The sequence below is a fragment of the Anthonomus grandis genome, chromosome 1 (assembly GCF_022605725.1).
Source record: "Anthonomus grandis grandis chromosome 1, icAntGran1.3, whole genome shotgun sequence".
Classification (NCBI taxonomy): Eukaryota; Metazoa; Arthropoda; class Insecta; order Coleoptera; family Curculionidae; genus Anthonomus; species Anthonomus grandis.
Genome location: NC_065546.1, coordinates 35,768,757 through 35,788,800, shown reverse-complemented (window position 1 = coordinate 35,788,800; position 20,044 = coordinate 35,768,757). Strand labels below are relative to the sequence as shown.

The 20,044-nt window shown below is 33.8% G+C and overlaps 1 protein-coding gene across 5 annotated transcripts in view; it reads left to right on the top strand.

Moving 5' to 3' along the window:
- The window catches only part of LOC126743052 (serine/threonine-protein kinase tricornered), a 221,520-nt gene that overhangs the window by 102,658 nt on the left and 98,818 nt on the right, over nt 1-20,044 (top strand). The window contains exon 1 of one of the 5 annotated variants that reach the window (XM_050450004.1): nt 8,557-8,790. The exons of the other annotated variants lie outside the window; for them this stretch is intronic. Coding sequence (XP_050305961.1) covers nt 8,739-8,790 — 52 coding nt within the window. The 5' untranslated portion in view covers nt 8,557-8,738. Of the gene's footprint in view, nt 1-8,556; nt 8,791-20,044 lie in introns of those variants that run through there. 5 annotated transcript variants of the gene reach the window in all.

The following is a 20,044-nucleotide window of genomic DNA, read 5'->3' as shown; positions in this document are numbered from 1 at the left end:
GTTATTTTTATTTAGATGCTCGAAATGCATTCCATTTTGGTCGAAACAAACGTATCATCTATTTTCAAGCTCATTTCTCATTTTGAAACACTTCTGTTGGAATAGATGCACATTCTGTAATAATCCGTTGCCGAAGATCATTGTGTGATCAAATGAAACTGGTTGCGTTTTAAACGCAACAGTTTTTAAGTGACCCCGGAGAAAAAAGTCGATGTGTGTTAGATCTGATGATCTCGCCGGTCATTCCATTGAACCTCTTCTCCCAATCCACTTATCTGGAAACGCATCATGTCAAAATTGCCTCACAGGATGAACATAGTGTGGTGGATCGAGCAAATTTTTTATTTCTTCAACAATTTTAGGTTGAATGGTAGTTTCCAACATTTCCAAATGGGTTTCGCCATTAAGATTAATATTAATAAATAGAAGCGCGACAATAGTATCACCCAATATTCCCGCCCACACATTGATTTTTCTGGATACTATGTGTGTCCTGCCCTGAAAACATGCGGATATTCCTCCCTCCAGTATTTACACTTTTATTTATTTACAGGTTATTTATTTCAAGATAAAATAAATCATGAGCATTGGTCGCTAAAACAAATATTTAAAAAAATAGTATTTTTATTTAGTAAATTTTGGGTTTGGAGTGCACCGGGCCGAACAGGTGACCTACCCTCAACCCAAAATATATTTAGTCATAGTTATAGTTTCCACCAAATTGCGCTTTTCTAACTTTTTTAATTTCAGAGATATTTGCATTGAAAGTTTTCAAATTGACACCCTGTCAATTTGAAACTCCGAAAGGAAAATCTCAATACCATAGAAACACTTCGTTATAAGTTATATAGTTATTTGTTACAAACAAATTAAAATTTTTAAAAACGAATGAACACACATGCCATATATAAATATACGAAACAATTAAAATCACAAACTGACTAGAAATCGATCTGCAGGAAGTTTTGAGGGGTACGCCTGCGATACATTTAATAACTTGTTTTTGACCAATAAATACACGATATGCCTATACCGAAAAACCTCAGAACTGATCCCATCCAGAATCCTAAAGTGAATTATGGCATAACGCAGGCTGCCTAATTTTAATGACAAGTGATTGCCTCTTATGAAATAAATACCTTCCATGAAAGAGTGTCATCTAGTACTAAGCCAAGAAAACTTATTGTTCGTTGACGTTCCAAGAAACTAAGATTATCACATGCATGTTAAGATCAACATCTAATTGTCCCTGTAGGGTGTGAATAATCAAATAATTTGTTTTCTTGGTATATTAAGAAAAATTTCATTTAAAGTGAACCAGTTGTTTAACTCATGCAATATTTCCAGCAGTATTGGACATACCTTCTGCATCTTGTTGTCGAACAAGGAATGATGTATCATCCGCGTACGTAATCACATGACTGCAGTAAATTTGTGGGCAATGAATTTACAAATATAAGAAGTAACACAGGCTCGACCACCAAACCTTGATTTGTGCCGCGCTATTAGAAAATTAATAAATAATTGCGTTGTTACCAGACTGCTTTCAGGGTAATTTTCCTAGAAGGGATCTGTTACAGATTGAAGCGTAAAAATCTAGTATTACTGGAAATAAGATTCCAGGCAATTTTTTTTCTCAAATATTAGATCAGGTTGGGCTACAAATCAAGTTTTTTTTTATGTGAAAAGTGCAGCTTTCGTATATTAAAACTTGGTAACTTTTGCGAACTCAGATGTAAAATTCTGTCTGTACACTACAATTTGCTTAGAACATCTCTGATGCAATGATGCCAAATGCTTATGTAGAAACGGCAAAAAAACACTATATAATATTATAAAAATTTGTCACTTATTTTGACAGGCGCAAAATAATACTATTCCTTTTTAATAAAATAAAAGCATTTTTTTTCATAAAATATGATAAGATACTTTATAAAGAAGTTAACATTCAAAGTTAAATAAATGTATTAAATATTAGAGAAAAAGGCAACAACATCGCAACGCCGCTCGATCTCATTGTTGATTTCATCGACACAATTAATCTTTACCAGTGACGTAGTCAAAAAAAAATTTACATGATAAATATTTATTAATCATAAATTATGCTTTAAATTATAAACAATATTACCGTTTATGAACTCTTTATGCGTTTTTTTAACGAACTTCATTAGAGTAAAAGTACTTTTGTAATAAAAGGTTTTTTTTATGGAAATTGTTTTTATTATTCTACGACGGTTGTCCCTTGCTATGACAATATCTTATTTACCTGTGAAAAGATCGGCCTAAATCGCCTTTTTCCCATAGTGCAGACTTTTTTCCCATTTCCCATACTTTGTAAAAAAAAAACAAGTGATTCCTAATACCCCTGGATATTTTTATCATAGCCGTTAAATAGTTATTTTCTTGACTGTTAACTGTGAATTTAATACAAACCTATCAAATGTTTTTTTACAGTTATAATTGACGCTAAATTAATTCTATAAATATTCACAAATTTTATTGACAAGAATGACGATGACTTTTTTAATAACTTGGTTACCTCTTCGAAATGCTTTCTACATACTGCAATGTGTTATTATTTTTTAATTTATCTTGTTTAAAAAAACAAATGATTATAAGAAAATCGCAGGATATTATCGCAGCTAATAAATAATTATTTCCTTGACTGTCAACTGTCAATTTCGTACAAAATTATCATATCTAATTTTTTACAGTATAAATTGAGGTTAATTTACTTCTAGTATTATTGACAACAATAATTGACAGGCAGTAACCTTGGCAAATCCCCGTGCAAAATGCTGTCTATACTGCAACCTGTTATCACATTTTATCTTAATTTACATTGTGTACAAAAAAATTATTCCAAATAAACCCCAGGATATTGTTATCGCATGTTTATAAATCGTTATTTCCTTTACTATTAACTGTCAATTTTATATAAAACTATCAACTGGTCATTTTTTTGGACAGTAAGAATTGAGGTTAAGTGACGTCTGTTGTTATTTACTATTATTTAGACTCACAAGAATGACAATGACACTGTTCAGAACTTTGTCCCGGGGCAAAATGCTGTCTACACACTGCAATCCGTTATAATTTTTTTGCCTTAATTTATTTATTTTGTGTAAAAAACAAGTGATTCCAAATAAACCCCTTGATAATATTATCGCAGGCAATAAATAGTTATTTCATTTGTTGTTAACGGTCAATTTAATACAAAATGTATTAATTGAGGTTAAGTTATGTCCTTACAACATTGAATACAATAGAGCAAACTGGGCTGCTTTGGATTGAGCGCAAGATCTACACAGGGGGCAGAGGGGATATTTTCTTGATAAACATGCTTAGTATTCCATGTTGCCAGTGATTACTCAATTTTAACAGAAGAAGATAAAGTGATATAATCAATTATTATAATTAGCAAAAACTAAGTTGCATTCTTTATTATAAAGCAAAAGAAAGAGTGAAACTCGTTTCATAACCAATACTATTTTGTACTAAATTCACACTAAACACTAATAATAATTAATGTTTTTAATTCGGATTCTTTAAATCACCAAATTTCCACACACAGCGGCAACGCTTAAAATTTTGTCCAGAAATATTCTCGGGATAAAGGTATTTGGCAACTGCGCTCGTTGTTTACTTTTGGATGGTGCACCTTTCGTATAGTATTAGCACAGCATAAAGAAACCAGCAGTCGCACTCCAATCGAAAATGTAAGCGAACTAATAGCATCCTTAGCCATGCCGCAGCCATGTTCTCCGGATGCCGAGCTCACTGTTTATCAAACTGTGTTCATAGGTGTATCGCCTAGTTCAGCGCCGTACTTAGTGACTATTTTGATAGCGTTTTTACAAAGCGTAGCGTTTTTTATAAAAACTTTTGTGTGTTTGTTTTGTGATTTTGATTAAAACGGCTACAGAATCGCGGGGAATGAGTCGTTGTGCGGCTGTTTTATGTAAGAACAATTCAAATAATTGTGATTTAAGTTTTTTTAGTTTAAACAAAAATTCGCAGATGTTAGAATTGTTTTGAATTGTTGCCAAATATTTGTCTTAATTTATTGGCCTAAGAGTTTCTATTTGTTTTGAAATATTACTTTATTTGTATAATTAGTTTAAATCCTTATACTACTATGTAGTCAGATGTTAATCTAAAAGCGTTACTATACAGGGTGTTAATTAAGTATGTACCATAAATAATTTAACAGGCGATTGTTTGAGTAATTTTAAGACAAAAAGTTCATATGAACATAGGTCCGCAAGTTCTCTGGCGGTGTTATTTATAACATTAAGGAGCTAATTTACCCCTAACATGATTAAATTTATTAGGTTCAGTGTAATCTCGAACGGGACCTGAAGAAATATTTGTGGCAAAAAAATTGGGTCACCTGAATTTTGTGCCATTTTTAATATCTTATTTGATTTACTCAAATACAAATACAACTTTTTCGTATCTTGCTTATTTTTCGAGAAAAAAAAAAGTCCACTTAATTGCATATCCCTGGATCACACAAGGAATTTGGGGAAAAGTTTCTTTTGGAATTTATTATTAACTAAGCAAGATACGAAAAAAATTCAAGAGACAAAAAAGTTTTATTTGTATAATCCACAGAACATAATAAAAATTGCACGAAAGTCAGAGGCGTATATTTTAGTTGTTGATAAATTTTCACCCTGTATATTGAGAACGAAGAATTTCTGGACATATGTTTATATGAACTTTTTGTTTTAAAATTACTCAAAGAATGGTCTCTTAAATTTATGATACATACCTAATTAACTTCCTGCACGTATTCTTCTATATCGTCGTTGTTAGATGTAGAAATACGATGTTTATTTTTGTTTAAATATTTTGTTAATGTATGAACTTTATTAATATTAAAAAATAAATATTTGTACTACGTAGGTATTTTTATTTTACAAGATAATAATATCAAAAAAAATTTAAGTCCGGCTCTAACCAAGGCAAAAGCCGCGTGGACCGTAGCGAGTGTCAGCGGCATCCCTACTATAAGCAAATATGCCGCGCCTGCGTTAGTACACATGCACCGAACTCGCTTATTCAAGCCAATGTATTTTTATTGAAGTGCGACTGCTGGTTTCTTTATGCTGTGGTATTAGTATTAAAAGTATGTTTTGAGTGGTTTCAGTGCGTTTTTTAAATTAGTATTAAGACTAAAAACTCCGTGTTTGCTGAAAAATTATAAAGAAGCCTGAAGTGGGTCACATATATTGGAAAAAAGGAAATTCAAATCTTTCTTTTCACAGGCGAGTTAGGTGTCAATGGTGTCATCCTTCTAGGTTATAATATTACCAAAGACGGCATATTTGTGAAGTATCTATTAAGTATTGGATACCAAAATACACACATCGGAAAAGTCTAAGGATATTTTTATAAAATAATAAAATTATAAAAAAAAAATTTTTTTGGTGATCAATTTTAGTCAAATTTGAAGATTGGCTCATCCTGTAGATTTCTGTGAGACAGACAGAATCTTAACACTAATAACAAATATTTTAGGATTTTTTTCACAAAACAGAAAAAACCATGGTTTTTATATTGCAATAAATATTCTGGTAGTCTCGATTTCGTTCATGATACAGAGATACTGCTTTGCAGAGTGAATAAAAAAATTGTGTTTTATCATGGAACGACGTCATTTAACTTTGGACGAGATGAATAGAGCTGTAGGACTTCTTTAAGGAGGCATGCGGCAAATTGATGTAGCTGAGCCTCTAGAAGTCTCTCAGAGCGTTATAAGTCGATTGTGGCGGCATTTTCGTGAAACTGGAAATCCAGCTAAACAACATCCAGGACGTGACCGCGCTACGACAGCTGCTCAAGATAGATTTTTAGTTTTAACTGCTAGAAGGCAACCTAACATTACAGCTCCTGAATTGGTTATCAACTTGCAGAGAGCACACAATATTACCGTAGGCCGTGATACTATAAGAAATCGTCTCCATGTAGCCAACCTCCACAATCGAAGGCCACTTAGATGTCCACCTCTTTCCAGAGGCAATCGCGCTGCGAGATTAGAATGGTGCCAAGAATATCAAAACTGAATGAACATGATTGGGCTACAGTTTTATTCACCGACGAATCCAGATTTGGGATTTCATCCAGATTCACGTCGAGTGAGGGTATGGAGACGATCTGGAAATGCATAACGGTTAAGACATGTCTAGGAAGTGTATACATACAGAGGGGGTACAATTATGGTATGGGCTGGAATAATGATGGGCGGTAGAACCGACCTCGTTTCCAGATCGCTTCCTTACAGCTGAGCAGTACATCGATACCATTCTTCAACCTGTTGTTTGTCCGTTTGCTGGCGCTGTTGGCCGAAACTTCCACCTAATGCATGATAATGCGCGTCCACATATCGCACGCGTAGTGAGAGACTGGTTGGAGAACGAGGGGATTGATGTATTGCCATGGCCAGCACAATCTCCTGACCTTAATCCAATTGAGCATGTATGGGATATGCTCCAACGAAGAATGACTCCACAGATGGGTGACATTTACACTGACTTTCGTTTCCGGGAGCGTCTGATAGCGGAATGGGCAAACTTACCCCAACAAAACATCGACAACGTTATTTTGTCTATGAACAATAGATGTCGAGCCGTCATAAACCAGCATGGAGGTCATACTTTGTACTAATTACGTTTTTTATAAAGATTTTTTTTGTATCTAATTTAAAAAACATTTTTTTCATTATACAAAACAATAAATTTTTAAAGAAATTGTAGACTTTTTTTTTAAATTTTAGTTCTAGGCAGTTCTTTATTTTTGTAATTTTGGTTATTTTTTTAGTATAGTAAAAGAGTCTTAATTACTATAATTCGGATATTATTTATCCAGAACAATTAAAAAAAAATGTGTTTATTAATAAAAATGTGTAATTAAGTATATTATTAAAATCTAGCAAATTTATTGCTTATTCGAACCCGAAATGCCGCAAAATTGATGTGTGCAAAAATGAAGGTAGTATCTGGTCGATATCTAGCAACCAAAATCGAGAACGCAGCATATGTCGTTTGCCAGCAACAAATTTATAGTCGGCGCCCATTATTAGTTAATCAATATAATGCCCGTATCTCCAGGAATTCCAAAAGAGTTTTATTAATTTTTTGTCTAGATATTAACAATGGATAACTAAATCGGTTTATAGTGGGTATAAACCGCGACAAACTAAGGTTTTTTGATTAAAAATTATTGAGTTGGATGTTATAAACGACTATAATTGCCAAAGGATATGGATAAAACTTTTCCTTATAGCGGTGTTACATAGCCCTTTATATTTTTTAACATCTAACAATTTAATAATTTTTTACCAAAAAACTTTTCATCTCAAATGCGTTTAGATATTTATTTTAGAAAAAAGATTAATTCAAATCCTTTTTGTGCCTTTTTCATTTCTTTAACATTCGACTTTTTAAGTAATTTTCACAAAAAAACTTTAGTATGTAGAGGTCTATAATAACTATAAATCGATTTAGTTATTAATTGTTAATATCTGGACAAAAAAATAATGAAGTACCTCGGGAATTTCAGGAGATACGGGCATTATATCGATTAAATAACAGCGGACGCGGACTATAAATAGGTTGCTGTCAAACGACATGTGCTGCGTTCTAGATTTTTGGTTGCTGGATATCGATCGGTCGCTACCTTCACAGATATGAAAAAATATCTAGAAAAACAAAACAAGGTGGCAATATCGGATACGTGCATTGCAAACATAGAGATATGCTACGTTGCCAACTTTTTTGTCAGGCATCTTTTTTTATTCTGAAAATTTTGTTCATTGCTCTTAAAGTATATATTATTATTCAGCAAATAAACGAAACTTTTAAAGAGTACTTTTTTTTACCTGTTACAAAATATAACACATTAAAAAAATATGTAGTGGATTAAGAAAATTATACATTGAATGAAAAACTAGAAAGTCGATTTGACATCACTGTCTGAGAGATGGTGAACTCAAACAACCTCGCCTGTGGTTTGCAGCTAGGCTTATTTTAGGCATTCAGTGTTTTAAGGTTACGTCTATTAATATTTACTATGAAGAATGACACTGTTGACAACTCAACCTCGACGAACCTTGGTGCATAATGCTGTCTGGAAACTGCAATCTATCATTTGTTAACCTTGCCATTAATTTTAATTTATAGCATTTAAATCGCTACTTTCTTCTCCGTCAACTGTCAATTTGAAACAAATCAAATGTCATATTTTTTGACAGTATTAATTGAGGTTATTTAGACTAACAAGACAATAATTTTGTTGACAACATCAGTCACTGACAGTTGACAGTTGCTATATATATCTTTCAGAAAAGCGAATCATCTGGCAACATTGTCACATACAAAATCATTATAATTATAGTGTAGATTAGGTACTCTCTTATCTGCCCTCTAATGCATATCTACCTGTAAGGAAAAAAATATATACTGATACAGGCACGTTATGACCCCCATGTCCCCTCCATATGTAGTCGCAAAACGGTTCTATGCGACGAAAAGTGGCCCAGACAGTCCTTAATTAGTGGCAAATTTATTAGGTTCAAATAATTATTATTTATTATTATTATTGCTATCATTCGGTACGCAGTGAAATGTTATTAGTGCACGTACGTAAGTGGTTATATCGAAAAAAATGATTAGTGATATCAGTGTAAATTTCATATAATCGTTATGTGCATTTACTGTTTGGAATAGGAAACGATGTGGTACCCTTGCAAGTACTTTTTGCAAAGCCTGACTCGGCCCGAAGCAGGTAATTTTTTCCGATAACAGAAAACTTGCCGTTTACGTATAAAGAATAAAGTGTAACATTACACTATCAAAAGTTGGCTCTACACTATTTCAATTGTATACAATTTGGTTAACTTTGCCTTTTTTGTCGAAATGTGTTAATTGTGCAAAATATGCAATAATTGCATGCTGTTTTATAGTTATTTTTTTTTGAAATGCCTATTTTAAGCTTAAACGGTAATTAACCCACCGGGAGTCTGATAACAGTTCGTGTACCTAATAAATTTTACCTCGCATTGTAATCTGACCCAGTTCGGTGTCTTTTTTTAAGTTCAACAGCCTTAAGTTGAGGCTTGAAACAATGAAAAGCGTTTTCTTAATCATGCGGGGGAAATTATCGGATTGCGTCAGTTCTTACTGCAATCGTAGTCGAAGACTTTAAGTCAGAATTATTAGTGTTGTAAAATTTCCGGAAATATTTTCTGAAATATATGGAAATATTGGAAACATAAAAAAACTTTAAAAAATATAGGAAAATAACAAACACAGTAAAACAGTAACAAAACACAGAATACCTTACATTTAAACACAAATAAAGAAAAATAATATTAAACTTATTGAAAAAAAATCTTATTTTTGATGGAGAAGTTCAGCCAGAGGCATATTTTCTTCATCGCTATCATCACACTCAACATCTTCATCGTGCACGTCTACTGCCTCAAAATCTTAGATTCCGAAATAAAAATTGACTCATCGCCTTTTTCCATTTTCTTTAGCAAATTTTGATTATGGGATACATAGACTAGTTTGGCAGCTCTGTCATTCGTTTGTCTGTTTCTCTTTTTCGAATGTTCTAAATCTTTGCATGACCGTTTGATATAGCTTAACATTCGGTTGGCTCTTGAAATAATATTTTCATAGTGAAAATGAAATGTCATTTGGGAATCTAGATACACACCCAGGTGTTTAATTACACTGACCACCTCAAGAATTACATTGTTAATTGAATACACAACTGGCATTTTATTCAAGATCCTACTGAATCTTAATTGAATATCATTTGCCTGGCACAAAAAAACAATGTCACAATTATCTTGAAGTTTAAGCACATCATTGCAAGATGCTATACTGGTAAAAAGTTTGAGGTCATCAGCAAAAATCAGGTTACAAGTAAGCAATTTTCCAAGGTCATTAATGAAAAGAATAAAGAAAAGAGGATCTTAATGAGACCAATGAGGTACACCAGGTGTGACTAGCAATTGACCCAAAAGATAACCATCTCTTTTTATTTGTTGCTGTCTGTCAGTTAGATAGGTGGACACCCATTTCAGCAAGGTCCCCGACAAGCCATACATAGAGAGCTCTGAAAGTAGTAATGAGTAATTGCCCTGTCGAAGACCTTGCTAAAATCCGTGTATATAGCATGGGTCTCAAGCCTTGATTGAAAGTCTTTAAAAATATAGTTGGTGAATAAATATAAGTTGGTAACTACACTCCTACCGGGGATAAACCCATGCTGTTGATGGAATATTCTACCTTGGAAATGAGTTGATAGCACTTGCATGACATACTGTTCAAATATCTTGGGTATTGCTGATAAAATACTTATAGGTCTGTAGTTTTTAATATTGCACTTATCACCATTTTTGTGGATAGGAGTAATGTAGGAGAGCTTCTATACTTCAGGGAAAATTCCAGAGTTTAAAGACTGGTTAAACATATAGTAGAGAGGAATATAAATATAAAGGTTTGACATATATAAGGTTAGCCAACGGCTACACGAAACGCACTGTATCCGATCGTCCTTCCTTTTAGTTGCAAAGTAGTTTTCCAGACATCCAACGCATTCATTTTCATTGAAATTTGTCTTCTTCGCCATCGCTTCTAAAACCATCTCACCTTCTGACTCCGAACTCGAACTGAATCTATTTGATTTTTGTAGAATCTTACGTGATAATTGTTTCTTTTGGCTTATTTCCCTGGGTTGTGCATTTTTTCTTCGTTTCAAACATCTTTCTCTAACAGCATTAATATTTTCCGTTGTAGTCAAAACAGCTCCTAGATTTTTGGAAGCTCTTTTAATCTTTTCTCATAAAGTTGGAACCGGAGAAATTTGTTCCAAAAGTGTACCAGGGGTAACATCTGTTTTGGACGTACTTGGTATCGGTGAGGTTTCTTCGCGTGTCTGCTGAGAAGTTGTTGAAAGTTCGTTAATTAATTGTCCTTTCTTGGCTATTTTAATATCTGCTTGAGCACTTGTAGGTGGTTGCGGTTCACACGCCAAGGGCTGAGTATTATTTCATGTCGACTTTTGTGAATTTTCTCCAATGAGATCTGAAACTGAAAAGGCATGGTCCGGTATTGCAGAAGGGTTAAATGGGTAAATTCCACAAGATTTAAATCCTGAGACCGCATTCGATACTGTGCACGCTCTTCTCCAACTCTCTGAAAGCGTTTGTCCAAATTGTAGTCTGGTTAATTTTCTTCCAGGGTTATCACGAACCCACTGGTGACAGGCATTATAAAAATATGATTTTAATGATTTAAAGACTGCCCTATCTAGCGGTTGCAAGTAATGCGTTGTGTGACTTGGAAGACACAGCAACATTACATCATTATCTCGAGCAATTCCACTGAAATGCAGTGCGAAGCGTGACCATCCAAGATCAGCAAGACTTTACCAGCGGGCTTTCGTGGTATAAAATGGTCTTTAAGCCACATCATAAAAATGCTGGTGTTAACATACGCTGATTTTTTTGACATATAAAGAACCGACCCGGGTGGCATTCCATCTTCATATTCTGCTTTCTTATATTTGCCTTTCATTATACAAGCCGGCGGAAGAAACATGCCTTCAGCATTACAACACGCAATGCAAGATATCGTTTCCCCCTTTTCAGTGCACGTGGTCATAGACACACTTTTAGAACCCTTTTCGGCAACAACAATAATACCAGTACGATTATTCATTTGTAGCCCCGTCTCATCGGTATTAAAAATATACCCTGGTTTATTAAAAATCTCATTTTCTTCTAGGGTGGTTTGGAGCAAATCAAAATAGTTTTCAACGTCTAGCCTATTCATTCCCTGATTTCGTGCAATTGATACTCCTTCTGCTTTTCTTAAGCATAAATCTGGATGCCGGCGTAAAAAAGAGCTAAACCAGTCGTAACCTGCTCTGTCTTTCTCTCTATTGAACCTATGCGGTATTTTGATCTGTTCAGCAAAAAAAAATGCTACTCGACAAACATCATCAATACATAAAGAAAAACCAGATTTCTGCATTTTTTTCAAATGTGTTGCTAACTTAAGTTCGTTGGTTTCACCCAGAAGCGATTCGGGGCCCATGCGTCCCTTAGAGGCATTATTTTTTTCAGTCTTCTTTCCAGAGTCCTTCGTGGTACACCATGATTCTGCGCAGCGGCATTAACCGATGACCCGCTTCTTACATGCATGGCATCCTTTAAATCATTTTCACTCCAGGAGCCCCTGGTCGATGCCGATTTTCGTTTGTAGTTTGTTGGCGTTTTGTCTGAAACAGACGAAAAGTAGTCATGACATTAAGAAATTAAGCCCGCGTTCTGGTCGGCTATGTTGGTTTTTATTTTTCATAAGACCATTGCAAATTATTTGTAGATCCCGTTCAACATCCCCGCAAAAAGTACGCATCACATTTGGTTGAAATTTGACATGAACATTCCTAAAAAGTGTATCTCTCCCAGGGGTGCGATTTTTGATCTTTTGCCTTGTAGATTTTTAATCTCATTTTAAAAATTGATGTATTGTTGGTGGCCTAAGCCTGCCGAATATTGATTTTTTTTCGGAATTTATTAACTACACAGGTAGACAAAAGATGAAAAATTCCAGACCTGGGATTGTAGATAACCCTTTTAGGATTGTTGTTGTAAATGAATTTCAACCAAATCTGATGCGTACTTTTTGTGTAGTTTGTTGAATGAAATCTCCAAATAATTTGCCTTGGTCTTATAAAATAAAAACTAGCAGCGCCGCCCATAACGCGGCCTAAGTCTAGATTTGTCGATTAAAAAATGCATTGAATACTGGCCATCCATACCAAAAAAAACAATTTGGCCACCTCTCCCTATTGTACGGTAGAGATGGCCATCCCTTTTTAAGCAATTTATATACAAGCTGAATAACGATTTTGAGGTTAGGAACATATTTTCGTTTATATTTAACTAATCAACGCCAAAATACCACTTTAAATACTACTCTGCCAAAAATTATAGTCCTTACCATAAAAGACATCATTTTTTGAGACCTACGAAAACTATTTATAAAAAAAACTCAACTGATGGGCACAATTCGGCTCGGAAATCGTCACTGTTTACATGTTTGAACGCAACTGACTGCAGAAAGTACCGTTCGCGGATATAAATACGTTTGCTTAGTGGAATTTTCCGACATTGGCCATCTCTCCCGTATGGCCATCCCGGGGACTTACCCTACAGGTGGATTTTTACAAAATTTTTAAAAAATTACAAAGCAATACACAGTAATAATCATAAAAATGTAATCATTTCTTCCTTTTCGTTCGTAATACAGATTTGCATACCCCACGAAACTTAAAAATGTAATTTTTAGTGTCTTCATTGATGCTTATTTTTTTCATATCAATTCACAAAAAAAAAATCATGGAGGAGAGGAGAAGTTTCTGGATCCTTAGAACTCCTCTCCTTGGGTCTGGAATAATTAATAATACGTATCCAAAAATTAGTAAAAATAAATAAAAGTTGAAATTTTTAGTTCATTTTGCCCATTTACTCTGGTTTTTGGACTAAAAAATAGGATGAAAATATCGAAAGTTTAATTAAATATTGACTCGGAAAATATTAACCCACTCACGCAAATTTTGAACAAAAACATTACACATATTAGTGACATCACCTACTTGTTTGGCTTGTAAATTAAACACCAGGTGTTAGCAGTGTGAGAGAATTACATAAAAATCACAATTTAACAGTTTATCGAAAATACAGGGTGACCTCATAAAGATTGATGGGCGTGAGGTCAATTTTTATGTGACACGTGTTCGCTGCTTTTTTTTTCGATGCTGATGCACGTTTTTAATTACTGAATAAAAATAGCTGCTTGCATATACGCGCGAATCTATTTTTTGCAAGGCGTTTTTTAATAGAGTTTCTGGCACTCGATTTACGTTTTTTTTGTATTCTGTTTTGTTTAGATTTTAATTAATCGGTCTTTGTTGCGATGGCCTTAAACCGCTATTAGCAACATCGTAAGTGTGCGTGCAGTAAAATGTGTGATAAACCGCGGTTGCGTAAGATCTGGTAATTATTAGTTAAATACTCTTAGCAACAAGTGGAAAATAAAATTAATTTGTAGTTTTTTTTTTGCCTTGACGATACTCCTACGGTTTTTTAATAAATCGATAAATCTCGTCGGCAACTGGGTAGGATTTGTTCAGTTTAGTTAATTGTAAGTTAAGAAAATAATTAATAGGCAACGGTGCATAATGCACAATTAAATGCCAGCGTAGCTGATCTACATAACCTAAAAATATTCCTCTAGTTAATACATGTAACAATTTTTTCAATTACTTTAGCTAAAATAAGATTGCTTGATTAAAAGTGATCATGCTAAAAACTTCTGGCAATTCGAAAATAAAAGTAGCATCTTTGTAAACAACAACTGCACGGTCAGGGATAAGCCTGTTCTTAAAAAAAATGACTGACTCATAACGCCAGTGCATAATGTAAATCCGCCTTTCTGTTTATTTATATTCATCTCCAGCCGCGTGTCACTTTCGTACTGTCACACTTAACCATATAAAATGGTTCTTGGGTCACTTACGGTACAGTGAAAAAGAGTTTTTGGGCGACTATGGCGCATCTAAAAAAAGCAGCATTTTATTACCGTGCTTTATAATACATCAGTCTACATGAAACTGCTAAAAATCGAAAAAGTAATGATGTCAATTACGATGCGACTTAGTATATTTTCAGCCTAGAACTTATTTCCTAGCGACGAGGGCTTCTACCTAGTATACAGGTAAAGGATTGTTCCGTAAGACTCGCTAACCTTCCACGTGTTTTTCTTTGGTTATTTGGGATATATTTTATGGGTTTTACGAACACTTGATTAGAATCAAATATAATATATACATTCTTAACATTTGACTCTATCTTGAGCTCTGTAGTTTTACGTAGTTTTCATGAATATTTTCCTCACGCTCCGATATATAATATTCATCATTTTGTTATAGCTATAATCCAATATCCCGTCTTGATTAGTATTTAACAGTAAATGAAAAATTTGTAAGATAAAGCTAACATAAATTTTAAAAAATTATTTAAGTAATTCAATTTCAACTAAATGCAGTTTGGTGAGACAGGGTAGCGAGTTTGACCTTTCCGTGAGCAACTTATTTTTTCTGATCGACTACTAAGATTTCATGCGTATTTTCTTCAAACGCTCTTTGCTCGAAAACGGTACATGTGCCCGTCTACATCCTATTCCACTGACAATTTTAAAATTTTGGTTCATGGGGATTATGCCGAATGCAATTCTTATGCCATACCTTTGTGATGGTTAGTTCAAAAATTATGAGCAAAAAATCAGTTTACCAGCGCCATCTTTAAATCGTCATATCTTCTTTAGAAGGCGGCTTATAGGAAAAAATATTTAAACTTTTGTCTTAAAATGAAGCTCATGTTACGCCCCTGAATCAGCGGACTAGACTTTTGTAACACCCTCTATAAATGATTTAATATCTGGGCACGGTAATGATTCAATTAAATTACATCACTTGTCTAGGCTTGGGCTTCAATTTACTTACGTAAAATGTTTCTTTAACAAATTAGAAATATTTCTAAAATAATAATTCGAAATAAATAGTTGTACCCCTGATATTCTTGAGACCAGTTGACAAACTTCATTACAAAAAATTACAAGTCCAATTGACCCATGCTTAAGCATTTGTCTTATCAAAAGATTTATTGTAATTACATTTTTCCAAATTAGATAATTAAAATGCCTGGAATTTACCGTCTCACTTTCTTGAGACTAATTGACCCATAGTCTTACCACTAAAATCTTATGTTAAATTTACACATCGATAAAAAGAATTATCAAATGACCATAGTTTTATAGAATATATGGTGGAATTTGGTCCCGTCCCTCAATTCATTCACGAATGAATAAATATTACTGAAAATAGCTTGCCTACATTCATTGACCTATCATATATTCATGATAAATTTACTGATGCCCTTCATTCATATTTTTTATAGATGTTTAATTACCTCATGATTTTGCTTTTTTTACGTTATTTAGATATAGTGAGGACGCGCAAGTTGGAACAAATTCATTTAAAGTTCAGGGGTGTAAACAAACAAACAAACAAAAAACATGGTGAAAACCCATTTATACCGGCAGATTCGATATGGTTGCATCAGGATAGCGCCCCCCCCCCACACACACACACACTATTCGCGAACAGTACGAGATCACCTTACCAACATTTTCCCAAATAGATGGATTGAAAGGGGAGGTTTTATTGAATGGCCAGCAAGGTCGCCAGATTTAACCCCATTGGATTTTTATCTATGGGGTTATCTAAAATTTAAAGTTTATTTTGATAAACCTGAAAGTTTAAAAGAATTAAAAAACAGAATTAGAGCTAAAAACAAATTCGGCCTCAAACAATAAGTAAAGTATTACAAGAATTTGAATATCGCCTTGGTTACTTACTGACAGGAAGTTAATTATCAAGAATTTGAACATTTATTTTAATTTTTTTGTTTTGTTTTTTTTTATAAACTGTTCCAAAAATTCATGATTATTTATAAAAAAAATTAATCGCGAATTTCTTAATAAATATTGAGGGTTGGTATAGGACCTGGTATACAAAATATACTTAAAATTTTATACAGAATTAAAAAATAAAGAAAAAATGTGAGTTTCTATTAAAAAAATTAAGTTGATAGTCGTAGCTCATTTTTGGTCCACCCTGTATACGTGAATTCATCATCAAAAAAATCGGACAAAAATGAAAATTAACGTGTCCGAGCTTTTTTTTCGAACACACCCCTGAATTTGTTGCGACTGCCAACTTGCGCGTCCTCACTGTATAGTTTACTATGATCAGTTGAGTGCCGTACTCCAATTGACTTATGTGAAATGTTTCTTTAACAAAGCCCGTCAATAATCAAAATTCTAAGAAATTTCCTTGAGAATTTTGATTGGTTGAAGGTTTGCCATTTATAAATATGGACCGTTTAACAGTCGAACAACGTACTAAAATTATTAAATTGTTCTATAAAAAAGGTGATTCTCATGTGTCAACGTTTAGAGCTTTATGAGCTGATTACGGTCGACATAATCGTCCTACAGAGCAAACAATTTCAAACACAGTAAGAAAATTTGAAGAGACTGGATCGGTTACCGATATCGCTGCTGTGGCTCAGGTTCTGGAAAGGTTCTCAAAGTGTGGAGGAAGACCCAAATTTGTCAATTCCTCGGCGTGCTCAAAATTTGGGTTTGTCTTACGGCTCACTGTGGCGAGTTTTGCATTTGGATTTACAGCTCCATCCGTACAAAGTCCAACATTCGCAAATTGGGTGCTGGAACAACAAGCTGCTGATGCTAATTTTTCGAGCAGAATTTTCTTCAGTGATGAGGCTCATTACGCTGTGTGGCTACGTAAATAAACAGAATTGCCGCATATGGGGTTCTGGAAATCCTCAGGTGATCGTAGAAAGGCCTTTGCATTCCGAAAAAGTGACTGTATGGTGTGCATTATGGTCTGGTGGTGTCATTGATCCGTATTTTTTTTAAAACAATCATGAGAAAGCCCTAACAGTAAACTCTGAGCGGTATGGAAGCATGTTGACCAATTATTTTTGGAGAGAAATCGAAGAAGAAAATGTGGAAGACATGTGGTTCCAACAGGACGAGTCCACAAGTCACACAACACAGGCCAACCGAGCTCTTTTGCAAGAGAAGTTTCCAGGACGTTTAATTTCAAGATTAGGTGATATATATTGGCCCCCAAGATTCTGTGATCTCACACTTTTGGATTTTTTTTTGTGGGGCTATGCGAAAGATTGTGTCTACGCCAATAACCCTCAAACTCTTTAACAACTTAAAGCCAACATTCATGAAGTTCTAGCTGAGATATCACCTGAAATGTGCCGAAAAGTTATTGAAAATTTTCTTAAAAGGATTGAAGTTTGTCAGAGGTCCCGCGGTGAACATTTAAATGATATTGTGTTTCACATATATAATGGAATGATTCAATCTTTAAAACAAAATAAAAATTTCATCTCCATCTGAATATCTTGTGTGTTTTATTTAACTTTACTTTTCCAAGCATAAAATAGTACAATAAGTTCATATATAAAGAATTTTTGTAGATTATGTATTTATTTATATTTGTCTTATCTGTTGGAGTCAGTTTTATCCGCCAATGCTTACCAGATTGAAGTTTTTTGGAATACAATACAAACTTATTTTTTCGTTGTTCTTGGACTTTTTTCCATATAACAGTTGGCAGAAAGTTGGAAGCCTGTTCCTGTTTTGCATGGATACCCACCCTAAACTCACTCCTTCATCCTAATTTTTTTCACAGATGTCATTAATTGTCACTGACAGTGAAAATCCTGAAAGTTACCACCATTGCAGCCTGAACCCTTGATTGAGCTTAGAGGATTTCTGTTCATGCATTTCATTGCTTAGTACTTAGTTTTATTTTTTCCAAATCCACATTTTCAAGTCAAGTTTATAGTGTTTAGCAAGGGTGCAATCGAGTACTGTGACTCGAGTACGTAATTCTTTGGTTCATCGTGTACTTCAGCATGCTTAATAATACGATTGATACGTCGTCAATTTCTGCAAAAAAATTTCTTTTCCCTAAACGAGCAATTTATTTAGCTACATCATTAGATTAATTAATGTTGATTTTTTTCGGTATAGAAGGCTAGTTTTTCTTCTTATTTTAATGAAAGTTAAAAACAACTGGGTCGACACGTATTTATGCAACCAGAAAACCAAAGGAAAAAAAATACCAATGGATCAAGGGTTTTTTGTCCTTTAAGCAGAACACATGTCGGCAAGTACAATGGTTCTTTTTTTTCTGACGGAATATCCCGATAAATTTATTTTTGGTATTTCTCATTTCGTTTTATTATTTTGTTAGGTATTTAATGCTTTTATAGCCTTTTGAATATTTTTTTAATTTCTTCCAGAAATTTAACGTTTTCCATGAATATGAAATATTTTTTTATATATTTTATGCATATGCGATTTCTTGATTTTTTTCCAGCTTTTGGAGTAGAGTACATTTTTTATTGCCTTCGAGTCGAAAAAGCGAAAACGCTTTTTCATATATTATTCTTTTTCATATATTATTCTGGGCATTTGAGGTAATTTTTCGTTTAATTCCAGGTATTTGACGATATTTTTTATGTTTTCCCAGCATAGAAGTAATCCGTTACATTATCCTGATTTTTTAGAGTATTTCTCTGTGCCATCCCAGGAATTTGATCTAATTTTTACAAGCTTTTAAGTACTTTTTCTATTTTCCTCCAAGAACTTTATATAACATAATGAAACTTTGCTAAGGCAATTATCCCTCTGAAATGCTCTTGTCAAAGCACTTCTTAACCCTCTGACCCAAAACCCTCGTCTATCCGCTCCCGCATCGCACCTTACAGGATGTACGGAAAAAATTTAAACAAATCCCACAACAAAATTTACTTATGTAATTACTTATTATCTTTACACCATTATACAGTCCAAATAAAAGAAATTTAATCTACCAGAAGTTGTATAAAAATGGCGAAGGTAATTTTATTGAAAATGAAGCGTAATGGAAATTTGGAGAAGATACTTAATATTGCTCCTGGAAAATGAAGAACTTGCTTTCTACCAGTCTACGAGTCCATCTGCCAAATTTGAAAAGAAATATCAATCACCTTGAACGAAAGTGATATATTACCCATATATAATACGGGCAATAAAATGTGCTGCACAAATTATAGAGGCATATACGGTATTAACACGTGATGTAAAGTGTTCTTCGTAATGTTATTGAAACGACTGAGCGCCAGTGTAGAGTATCAATTGGGATATTACCAGGATGGTTTTAAAGAAATGTTAGGAATACAACAGAACTTTCTTAGAATATTGAAAGGCTAGAAATAGCATTGTAGTGGATCTATGGGCAGTTTGTTTGCTTGCAACATCTCTGAACAATGATGCCAAGTGCTTATGTAGAAATAGCAAAAAAAACT